The sequence below is a fragment of the Magnolia sinica genome, chromosome 2 (genome assembly GCF_029962835.1).
Source record: "Magnolia sinica isolate HGM2019 chromosome 2, MsV1, whole genome shotgun sequence".
NCBI classification, from domain to species: domain Eukaryota; kingdom Viridiplantae; phylum Streptophyta; class Magnoliopsida; order Magnoliales; family Magnoliaceae; genus Magnolia; species Magnolia sinica.
The window spans coordinates 12,160,056-12,172,365 of NC_080574.1; the positions used below are offsets into that span (position 1 = coordinate 12,160,056).

Sequence of the window (12,310 nt, forward strand, 5' to 3'; positions counted from 1 at the left end):
GTGCAAGTTTAACATTCATTAGTCCGCTAGTCTGATGGTTAGGATCGTCTGATCTATTGATGTTTGAATTTCGAACATCCTCGTTGGCTTTCACTCGATGAACGGTTGAGATGCCTTCCACCTATTGGATCTGAGGATAGGTTAGCATCCGTCTAGGACACAGTATCACACCCTTCAAGCCCAAAGGTGGATTCCACATTCATTCAACTTTGATCTGATGGGCTCTATCGTGGATGGACCACGCTCTTGAATCGGAAGGTTCCAGCCATCCATTCTTCCGCCCCTTTTTTTTCATGGAATGCGGACCGGTGCTCTATAAATATATATTTCTTAATGCTACGTTTACAGGGTTGTAATTGTCCAATCGGGTGTGTTTCTGGGGCACTGTCCATCCACGGTGGGGCTCATCAACTCAACGGTCTGGACCACCGAACTGTGGGCCCCACTAGCACATACTCGTGGCCAGAGGATTCCAAATATTCCGTCCCCTCTTTCACTTCTCATTTTGAAAAATACATTTCTAAAATTTGAAACTATTAAAAGCAGTGGGAATGCAGAAAATGTGGAAAGGGTTTTGAGCACATCATCTGCAGTAGTAGCAGCCGAGAAGAAGAAGCGGCTTCGGTGGAAAGAAACGAGTGTCTTACAATCTCAAAATCTCGGCAACATTTCTTCTGGTAGTCGAATCTCCATTATTTCATGATTTTTTTTTTTTTTTTTTGAGATGAGTTACATGAATCTTTTGTTGTTCTAGCATCGATTTTGGTGGAGAGATTCAATTAAGAATCTATCAGTAGCATGTACGTGTTTTTCTTCATCGATCTGTTTTTTCTTTTTCTCAAATATCTCTGTTTTTTTATTTTTATTTTTGCGAGTTTTACTACTTTGATTCGCTGCATTTGAAGTGTAATTAGGGTTTCTTTTTGAATCCAGGCGAATTTAGAAACACTAAAATGTTCACGGAAGGACTCGATCCAAATGCCCTTCGGTGGGTTCGAGAGGTATTTTTTTTTTCCTTTCAAAAAAATTCTTACCGTTGTCCAATGTTGTCACAGGCTGTCCACTGTTTGATTTTTCATTGCTAGTGGAATTTTCAAAAATTGAAACTGAATTTGGGGTTTTTAATTAGGGACCTCGAAGCAATGCTATACATAATGTCCGAGATAGTAATAGGAGCTTCGGGCTCCCTCCCACATCTAAATTCCGAAGTGGGCATTTGGCGACAGGGGCTATACCGCTCTCCCGTCCAGTGCCTGCTGATGATAGTGGTTTCGGGTCTGACATGGAAGAATCTTCTGATTCTGAGGAGGAGATATATGGCGGGAGGTACTCCCTCGATTCATCACCGCAGGATGACAGAGAGGGAAGGATGCCAAACGGAAAGGGTCATACATTTGCGAATTCATCGTCGAGGCAGCAGCAGTATGCGAGTGATTCCGCCTACTCGGATTTCAGTTCGTCGAGGGAGACACTACGGCAGCAGCAGGTTCGTGTGAATGGCCAAACAGGAACTGGAGCCGGGCGGTACCCAATTGGGAAGAATGATTATACAGAAGATGAGATGTCGGATTCTGGTGGTAGCTCTGAATTTGTTGCTCACACGGGAAACAAGAGCAGTTGCATGCCTTCTAAAGGTAGTTATCCTGTAGAAAGCTACTCTTCTAACATTCCATTGCGGGCAGATGTGGGACCCACTGCTGAGAAGGTAATGTTCTCCTTATCAGATGTCCTTAATGGTTTCTGTACTTTTGGACTTATATATTAGTAATTTAGTATTAATGCTGGGGTATTTGATTATACAACTGTTTTACAGAGTCATTGGGAACATTTTTTTTTTGGGTTCATATCTGGTAGTTTAGGATCCTTAACAAATTGCAAGAATTTGGAAACATGATATTAAACTTTCTCATATTAGCTCTAAGATTTCTGATTTGTCTTTTATATTCATTTAAATAAAGATATTAATAGAAACACAAGTAATTCGTTATGTGAATTTATACCTGATTTCCTCTGCTAACAGCACACATATTCATGTTGTTTGTTTCAGTTGCACTTACGAGTTATGACTCCATGTTAGCTGACAATAAATGTTTTCAGGATCCTCACGGGAGAGGCTTGCCGAATAAGCATATTCCCAATGTTGATGTGCCGAGTGCTCCTCCATTTCGTGGCACTCGTCCAGAAATTATTCAAGATGGTGATGAAATTCCAGACTCTAGACCATGGACTATGGATTCAAATGGTTCTTCTACCCGAAAGTCAAATGTATCCAGAAGCATGCCTTCTAGGGCCGGCACACACAACAATGCAGGGACTAGGCTGCCTGACCAGGGCGCTAGGTGTGTATGGTTCTAGCTTTTTTTTTTTTTTTGTTTATTTTTTATTTTATATTCATGTAGGGACCTTGTGATGGAAAGCAGAAAACTATTTCAGGGGGCATGTAGACACATGCTGTTGAAGTGTATTGAACTCAAACAAAGCATTTTATCTCTTATTTATTTATTTATAAATTTCACAGGACGACTGTTGGTGCGGAAGCTGCTGCACCATCCGGTTCATTACCTGTTCGTGTTCCCACTTTTCATGCATTGTATGTTTTAATTTAGCCTGTTCTTGCAATTTATGTTATTTCTATTGGCATTTGGTTCTGACTAAAACAAATGTTTTTGGAACCAGTTACACAGTATGTGATATATGTAATCAGTCATAATCTCTTTCTTGTCATGTCACTTGATTCAGCGGACAAGGGCCTTGGCATGCTGTGATTGCATATGACGCTTGTGTGCGACTTTGCCTAAATTCATGGGCCAAAGGTTGTGTGGAGGCTCCCATTTTTTTGAATAATGAATGTGCACTCTTGCGAGATGCATTTGGGTGAGTTCATTCCTGCTTGTTTTTGATGCTTTTATTATGTAATCAGCATTGAGTGACAAAAAAAAATAAAATCCAGGTAGGAAATAATTTAACTGCACAACCAAAGAATGGATGCTACCATGATTCAATATGAAATCATATCAATTTGTCCTTTCTGCAAAATGTGATGTTCAATGGATTTGCAAGTGATTGTAAATATTATATGATTCTGTTGGAGAGTATCTGGTTATTGATAGTTGCCATTCCTAGCAATGAACTGTTTGCAACTGTCTATCTTGAATGGGATTCTTGTGATCTTATTTTACATATGATATGATTGATCTTTCAAGCATTTTTATCTGGAAATGTTGAGATTTTCTTAATGATTCTTCAATGCTTAACTCAAATCTAAACTCACGAACAAATGTGAGCTGATTGCAAAAGCCACTCCTGTCTCAGTGCACTCCTTCCATTTTCAAGTCATGGTTTTACGACTCGGACAAGTCCGGCACGACTCGACTTGTCCAAGTTGATCCTGATTCAGTAGTACCTCTGAGTAGACTCTGATTCAGTAGTACCCAATCTAGTTTGATACCACAAGTGGGCCGAACGATTCACCGAGTTCTTTAACCATGCTTCAAGTATTCTCTTCATTATGAGCCATTAATAGCATTAGGGAAAGAGAAGTAGGCTATGTGAACATCTGTGGCATGATCAAAGTACTTGATCTCGCCATATTTTGGTTCCAGCTAATTCAACACAAGTCTGTTTCCTTATCTAATGGAAGATACTGATGCTAAAATATGTCTTTAACGACTATTGGCTTAGTTTGTTATGAGGCTGCCCTGTTTGAATGCATTTCAAGAGAGGTCAATGTTGACCTCTGTTACTCTATTTAACGCAATAGCTGTGCAAACTTCATGTGGGTTGAATCACTCATCTTAAATACACTGTATCGTGTCTTTCATTGGTATGAACACATAAGGTGCTCAATTGCTGTGTGCCTTCATGGAAATCATTCTTTGTTTGGTCATTGAAACCATAAGAACAAAGGTTGTATGTAGCATAATAGGAAATTTTGGAAAACAGAATTATAAGATGGCAAAAGTAGGAATAATTAAAAATCAAGGTTTCCAATTGTAAGTTTGTAACATTTACTTGACGAAACCCATTCATTGTTTGGTCCATTTAACCTTAAGAATGCATAAGGTTTGTCAATCATTTCTCTAAAAACAAAGGTTATATGCAACATGCTACACGATCTTGATAAACAGAACTTGAAAATGATTGGAGTTGGGTTTTTTTTTTTTCCTGCAGTTCAAATATATCTACAGAATTCAAAAACTATAGCGTAACAAATGAAGCCACAATTTCCCAAGTCATTCCATGTCTCAAGCCTCTTGGAGAAGAACTGATCAAAAGTCCAAGAATCCAAATAGTGCGAACCTTAACTTTCTAGCATGTAGGAACTAAGATGGCTGAAGTCTTAGACAAGTGCACAGATCATCATAGCCTTTAAAGATATAAAATAGGTTTAATTGTATTTTAAGGTACCAAATATGTTGGGAGGTTCCAAATCCAAATAGACTCTTGGATGCATTTAGAATCGAAACTTATACATGCTACAATATATATATATATATATATATATATATATATATATATATATATATATATATATATTTGATATATATATATATATTAATTATTGATCATTAAGAATTTAGAAAAAAGATATAAAGTCAATCGAGATCTATTAGAGTACCAAAAAGTTTACCACTTCAAACATAGAAGGTACATGCCAGAGTTTTAATAACCTCCTCGATATATCAAACCTATTGATGTAGGACACATGATTTAATGCTAGCACGCGACGTGGAGATTATGAAAGAATTCATAAAGTAATTTAATTAACAAAAGATGCTAATCCACCAAGTAATTAAGAGTAAATAATAGGTAATAAAATTTAATTTAACTTAAATCACATGCACACATGCTAATGAATCACATAAATAAATTAAAACTAGGCTCGATGGAAGGATAGAACTTCCAATTTAGCATAGGCACGTTCCACACTCAAGGAACAGATTTGTAGTTTTTATGATTAGGGTTAGGAAGTGGAAAGTTTGAAATTTGGAAAATTAGGGTTAATGGGAATTGAGAATTTTAGAATTAAGGTTTTAAGAAATTGAGGAAAATAGGAAATCGGGAATATAGGGTTTAGGGTAGGGTTATAGATGAGAAATCAATGGGTTTTTATGGGGGAAGCAGGGGGAAATCAAAGGATTCAGCAGTTGTCCATGCGGTTAGCCCAGGGACTCATACGTGTGGGTCGTTGGCTAGGCTTTTTGGGTCCTCAATGGTTGATTTCGATTAGGTTTGAAGTTGGATGATGAAAAGTTGAAGAAAAATATGATTTGGATGGTCTTTTAGATAGGAAGAGAAGAAAAGAGATGAAGTTTTTTGGAAAAATACCTCTTTTGGATTGAAAGGAAGAGAGAATGAAGATGATAGATGGAGACCTCGCACCTCTGTTAAATGGGAAATGGAATCACACCACACCCAAACTCTAAATCACATGGAGTATTCTTCAAATCACATGAAGAAAAGAAAATACAAAGTTTTTTTTTTTCCAAATTAATGGTATTAGGGCTTCACATGCCCATCTTTCTCTTTTTTAGTATCAAAAAAGACCTTTTACAAAAAGACGCTCTCAGATAAGATTCTCAACATAAAGACGTTTAATAAATTAAAAGTTGTTCCTAACTCTCTAATCTCAACACAAATATAAGGTATTCAAAAAATAATGAAACATGTAAACAGTCTAAACAACTAAACTATTTCGTGGCCCATGGGGGTCCACGATCAAGATATCCGATGATGATGATCCAACGGTCCGATTATCGTGTCCACCTAATTCAACGGTCCAATGTGTCTATTAAGCTCCTATATATAGCCCACGTGCATCTTCCCAGTGTAAGGTCTTCAAAGATGCACGAACATGCATGTGGGGTCTTCAATGTAGCTAGGAATGTGAATTGGGCCAAGTGGGCCCCATGTAATGGCCGTCTAACCATAAGGAGGCTGGCTCAGCCCTCCTCCTCTGGTATGATACTTGGATGTCCTCATCACCTATACAATGTACGTCATCATTGAAATTTTTTCTTTGAAATAATGCAAGCAATGTTTTAAATATTGACGATATCAGTCGATATATCTTATATCCAACAATATATCTTATATCCCACCCGTGCGATACGAAACACACAAGTGGTACCGATATATCCCGCATGTTTGATCTGGTGAGATTTTCAATATCTGATCTCTTTTTTCTTGAAATTATGTTAAATCAGTGTCAAATGGTTACAAATCCATTGGTTCTTCATGTTTTGCATGAAAAATCATGGAGTTGGAGCTTTGATTTTGATATCCATTGGTTCTTCATGTTCTTGATTTTTTTTTTTTTTTTAATTTCCTTCAACCAGCTGTTAATTGAGACTAATTTCAAAGTATTTAGGAGTATTTGATGAAATGATCATTCATATACAATCTAAATTTGAAATTTGAGTGTAGGTAGTCCGATTTAGGAAAAATTGGGAAACATTCAAAATTTCCCCAATTTCTCCCAAATTGCTTGCAATATTGCACTCCAAACATGAAATCAAGCATGTACGACGGCTGATCTACCTATTTGTTAAGTCCTTGTTAATTTAAAAAAAAATAAAAATCATTTTTAATAAAAAAAATATTAAAATATTATTATTATTTTTAAATTTTCCTTCAACTAGCTGTCAATTGAGATTAATTTTGAAGTATTTAGGAGTGTTTGATGAAATGATCATCACATACACTCTAAATGTTATACATTTAATTTGAATATAGTTGCATTTGTTCAGTCAAAGTCAGACTGCACATAGTTTAGGACCCTATCCAAAGAAAACCTATTATTTGCACTTCTTTTTTGAGATGTTATGATTTAAAAGTATGTATTAAGGTCTTTTTCAACAATCCCTGAAGTTTCATTGAAAAATTCAATCATTTTTCCAATGTGTGCCCATGTATCCCAAAAAGTGTGATAAATTACCTAATACAAACGATATATCCCATGCGATAATCGATATGTATCTGTATCCCAAGGATGCGATACGTAATGCGCTCCCGATATTTCGAACACTACACGCAAGTATGCTTGGAACTTACAAGGCTTGTCCATGTTGATTTGGGTAGCTTTAATCATCAAGTATTTAATGGGCCATGCTGAACATTTTAAACTAGTTGAGAAAGAGGGATGACATTGTTCTTTTGATCCCTGTGCATGCTTATTGTTGTCCATACAAGAAGGACATTATGCTTGGATACTGAAACACACTTTATTAACTGGATGGCTTATAACCTGGGATATGACATATAAGGTAACACCTAAATGCATTGTCTGCTGGGAAGGTTTAGTGGATTTGTGGGGTTTGGATGGAGAAGGAAGAAGGAATGAGAAGAAAGTGAAGGAAGAAGGAAAGAAAAAGTAGTTTAGGGAAAGAGGCCCTTTGTGTGTGTTAGAGATTGAAAACCTAACACACCCTTTTTGATATAATAATAAATCGCATAATTACATGCTCCCGAGGAGCACAAAGAGATTGTGTACACAACACACCCACACACTAACATTATAAAGTACATTGCATTGCATTATCTTTCCTATACTCCCCCTCAAGTTGGAGCATATATGTTAATCATGCTCTACTTGCCAATAAGACGTAGAAGGGCATCGCGAGTGAGAGACTTGGTGAGGACATCAACTAGCTATTTTCCAGAGTGAACGAAGGGAGTTGCAATGTCCTTGTTAGCCACCTTCTCCTGAATGAAGTGACAATCAATTGTAATGTGCTTCATGTGCTCATGAAACAGTGGGTTGTTGGCAATGTGAATGATGACCTGATTATCACAGTGCAAAGGAATGGGGTTGGAAGGACTATAGCCAAGTTCCTGCAAGAGGGTTCGAAGCCAAACAAGTTCACACGTGGCATGAGCCATCACCCTGTACTCAACTTCGACGGGAGATTGTGTAACAACGGACTGTTTCTTACTCTTTCAAGTGACAAGATTGCCACCTACAAATGTACAATATCTAGAAATGGACCGTCGATCATGTAAACTGCCCACACAGTCAGGATCGGAGTAGCCCGAAAGATGAAGATGATCATGTTGCTGAAAAAGCAGACCTTTACTCGGAGTAGACTTAAGATACTGAAGGATACGATACACGGCCGTCAAATGCGTTGTATGAGGGACACGCATGAATTGACTAACAACACCTACAACATAAGATAGATCCGGTTAGGTAATGGTGATATAAATAAGTCGACCAACCAACCGACAATATATAAGATTAGAGAGTAGAGCACCATCCTCTTAATAGTTAGGGGGAGCTTGTGCAGTCTAATTCTAACTCCACACCTCTTCCAGTTGGTATGTTTAGATAATGATATAGTTCCCTTTAAAAACAATTTTACAGATTGTGCCCATTGCAAGTAGTTGTTACCATTCAACTTTGCGGTTGTGATTAACAAGGGATGCGATTCCGAAGGTCCCACACCAAATTTTTAAGACATCTTGTCCTCCATAAGGGTCCACACACAAGAACCCAAGAGAAAAAAACAGCTTGAAAAGAGGACCACAGGATAGAGACAATCACAAGTCTAAAGAAGCATAGTCCAGATGAGGGTCTGAGGGTTCAGAAATAGGGAAGAAGAAGCTATGCAACAACCAGAGTCACAGAAGGCTCAAACTCGGCACAAGTATCACTCTATACATGACGTTCAACCATCAACACATACACGATGAGATATGGTGTACAGTAAGACTCCCAGGGACCAGGGTATCCCAAATCGGTTACGTTTCGGCAGTAACGGCCGATACGTAACGGTAACGGTGGGACCCGTTACGCGATACGGGCCGTTACAGACCCGTAACGGCTGTTACGGGTCCTGAAAAAAAAAAAAACAAAAAACAAAAAACAAAAAAAAAAAACCTTACCTTTTTTTTCCTTTCTTTTCTTCTTCTTCTTCTCTTTCTTCTTCTTCTTCTTCTTCTCGAGCAGCTGCGGCTGCGGCTGCGCCCGGCTGCGGCTGCTTCCTTTCTTCTTCTTCTTCTTCCTCTCTCTCTCACTCTCTCTCTGTCTCTCACTCTCTCTCTGTCTCTCTCCCAATCTCTTCTTTCCCGTTTCCCTCTTTTTTTCTTTTCTTTCTTTCCCTCTTTTTTTCTTTTCGTTTCCCTCTCTCTCCGTTTTTTTTTTTTTATTTGCCGCAGCTGACTGCGGTACGTGTCACGCAAAGACGAGCACTGACACTCCTCGAGCTCCGAGTTGTACGAACGGTTCAAAGGAGATCAAAGTTATATGGGCTCCACGGTGATGTATTTATTACATCTACACCGTTCACCTATTTTCAGAGATCATTTTAGAGCGCCAGCCAAAAAATGAATTATATCCAGAGATCATCTGGACCACACCAAAAATAGCAGCAGGGATAATGATTTTCACGGTTAAATAATTTAGGGCGCACGTAACATTTATTTTCCATCCAATCATATCAGACCCAAGTGGGCCTCACCATAATGTATATATTTTATCCATTTCGTCCATCCATTTTGCAACGTCATTTTAAGTCAGGATTCAAAAAATTAGTAATATCCAAATCTCAGGTGGACCACACCATAGGAAATAGTGGTTATAGAATGCTCACCATTAAAAATTTCCTAAAGTCCACTGTAATGTTTATTTTCAATCTAACCTGTTAATTGGGTCACATTGACGTGGATGAAAGGAAAACACCCATGTCAGCTTGATCTAAAACTTTTCTAGCCCTCAATAAATTTTTAATGGTGAACGTTTAATTATTATTGTTTCTTACGGTGCAATCCACCCGAGCTTTGGATGTGCCTCATTTTTGGGCTCATGCCCTAAAATTATTTGGCAAAATGGATGAATGGTGTAGATATAACACATTCATCACGGGTGAGGCCCAAAAAACTTTGACACGTGTGCTGCACTTTACATCCGAGTCCCTCCTAATTCAAACCTTAAAAAATTGTACACGAGACATATATTAACTTGAAATTTGACAATTAAATTATGGACTGCAATTGCTAACTCACAATGCCAAAATCAAATTATTTGAATAGTTTTAATTGTTAATTTGTGAACTTTTATTTTTTAAAATAGGGCCTTTTGATTTTTGATTTTTATTTTTTATGATTCACTATCCAATAAATGTCCACCAATTTATAAGTGGGATAATGACAATAAATGGCATGAATTTGAGGCTGATTTGGAGAATAAATTGGTCCTCCAAGTCAGCCCCAAATTGGCAACGCCATCTACCTGAATTTAATTTTATTTTTTTTAAAGAACTATTGGGAGAAATGATATCAAGATGTTAAGTATATAAATTACATATTTAAAAAATTAAATATATGAATTTTGTAGTCAAATTCAAGCTACCTGGTTAAAAAATTAATCAGACAATCCGATACAACTTCTCACCAAAGAGTGGACCGTTACACCACCATAAACATGTTCCAATTTATAAATGAATGCATATTTGGAATGCTTAGAATATTCTGGATTTAATCCATATTTTTTCATATTTTTTTGGCAAAAAAAAAAAAATGCGCCGTTACGGCCCCGTATCGCCGTTACGCCCCCATATCCGTATCGGTTTCGGAGGGCACCGTTACGCCAACCGATACCGATACGGGACACCTTGCAGGGACCCAAAAACGGTGCAACCGGCCTCTGTTTGGCTTCACAACACCCTCAAATCACTTCCTTTCTCAGAAACACCTCAATGAGGAGTTAAACATAGCAAATCCGATCTAGCATGTGGAGGACTTACAAGGAAATAGCTATCGATTTGGGAGAAATAGAAGAAAAATAAAATTTTGGGGTTTTTCTGTCGAAGGAGAAAATGAGTGAAACGTACCTTAAAATGTGCTCTAAAAGTCTCACAAAAATCACCATAATTCTTCTAAAGTCAAGATCTATCAAACCATGTTCTTCTCTATCAAAACAGAACAGTATGGATCGTACAACAGTTGATGTTAGCAGAATCTTGTAGCACCAATCAATGTGAAGAACCTCGCTCTGAGACCAAGTTGATTTGTGAGGTTTGGATGGAGAAGGAAGAAGGAATGAGAAGAAAGTGAAGGAAGGAAAAAGGAGAGAGTAGTTTAGGGAAAGAGGCCCTTTTTGTGTGTTAAAGATTGAAAACCTAACACACCCTTTTTTATATAATACTAAAGAGCACTATTACATACTCCCGAGGAGCACAAAAAGATTGTGTACATAACACACCCACACACTAACATTATAAAGTACATTGCATTATATCGTCTTTCCTGTAGGTTTTGGAGCATGCATATCATTGTTGAATCTGATTCAGTTTGCAGCCTGCATACTGCATGCTGAATTAGAGAAAATGTAAACAATGTTTTGCATGCCCAAGTGTGTTGCTCCTTTATTTTGTTTACCAACTTCAAGTAATGATTTCTTTGATTCTTATACCTATTCCTTTACTTTTTCCTATTCTATTCTCGGTATTATAGTTTGCAGCAGGTCTTGTTGCAATCAGAGGAAGAGCTCCTAGCAAAACGATCTTCAGAGCTTGTCAGTGAAGGAGCTGCACCAAAACCCAAGAAAACCATTGGCAAAATGAAGGTGCAAGGTACTGCTTCATTCTTTAGAAGTTGTTGCCTTCTGCAGGATCCGGTGACAGGAAAAGAATAAAAAGCTTTGGACATGTTACATAGGATGAGTCCATGCAGTCAGCCTACACATTTTTCCTGATTTTGGAAATATGGTCTACACAATTTTCCTGATTTTGGTAATATGGTCTATGTACGTGCCTTTGCTTTTCCTTCTAGTCTCATTTGTCCTTTCTTGTCCTTTTCATGGTGCAGTTCGTAAAGTGAAAATGTCTCCAGACATGCCTCCAGGCTGCAGCTTTTCATCCCTTAAGCCACCAATGGTAAAGTTGGAATCCCTTCGCCACCGTATATCCAATTTTCGGTCAACCATCTCATCTGGATGGGAAGCTCTTCGGAATGTTCGCGTTGTGCCTCGATTACCTGCCAACAGTTCTTTCTCACGGCATAGCCTAGCATATGTTCATGCTAGTACTCAGTACATTAAACAGGTCTCTGGGCTTCTCAAAATTGGGGTTACTACCCTGCGGAACCGTTCAGCTTATGAAGAAGTGCAAGGTATATAAAAACTGCACTCTACCAGGAGCTGGTTTTTCTTATTTATTTCCTTATACATCATTCTAGCTGAAGCGGATTTGTGTACCTGGTTCCAGAAACATACTCTTGTCTGTTGAGATTGAAAAGTTCAACTGAGGAGGATGCAGTCAAAATGCAGCCTGGATCTGGTGAAACACATGTCTTGTATGTATTGATGTGTCAT

At 38.0% G+C, this 12,310-nt stretch overlaps 1 protein-coding gene across 1 annotated transcript in view; it reads left to right on the plus strand.

Moving 5' to 3' along the window:
• The first annotated feature begins 407 nt into the window (after positions 1 to 407).
• LOC131235065 (uncharacterized) overlaps positions 408 to 12,310 on the plus strand; it is a 34,514-nt gene continuing 22,611 nt past the window's right edge. Inside the window, exons 1-10 of the mRNA XM_058232172.1 lie at positions 408 to 677; positions 755 to 800; positions 934 to 1,001; positions 1,130 to 1,705; positions 2,098 to 2,339; positions 2,519 to 2,590; positions 2,740 to 2,874; positions 11,452 to 11,570; positions 11,806 to 12,108; positions 12,204 to 12,291. Coding sequence (XP_058088155.1) covers positions 954 to 1,001; positions 1,130 to 1,705; positions 2,098 to 2,339; positions 2,519 to 2,590; positions 2,740 to 2,874; positions 11,452 to 11,570; positions 11,806 to 12,108; positions 12,204 to 12,291 — 1,583 coding nt within the window. The 5' untranslated portion in view covers positions 408 to 677; positions 755 to 800; positions 934 to 953. The remainder of the gene's footprint in view (positions 678 to 754; positions 801 to 933; positions 1,002 to 1,129; positions 1,706 to 2,097; positions 2,340 to 2,518; positions 2,591 to 2,739; positions 2,875 to 11,451; positions 11,571 to 11,805; positions 12,109 to 12,203; positions 12,292 to 12,310) is intronic.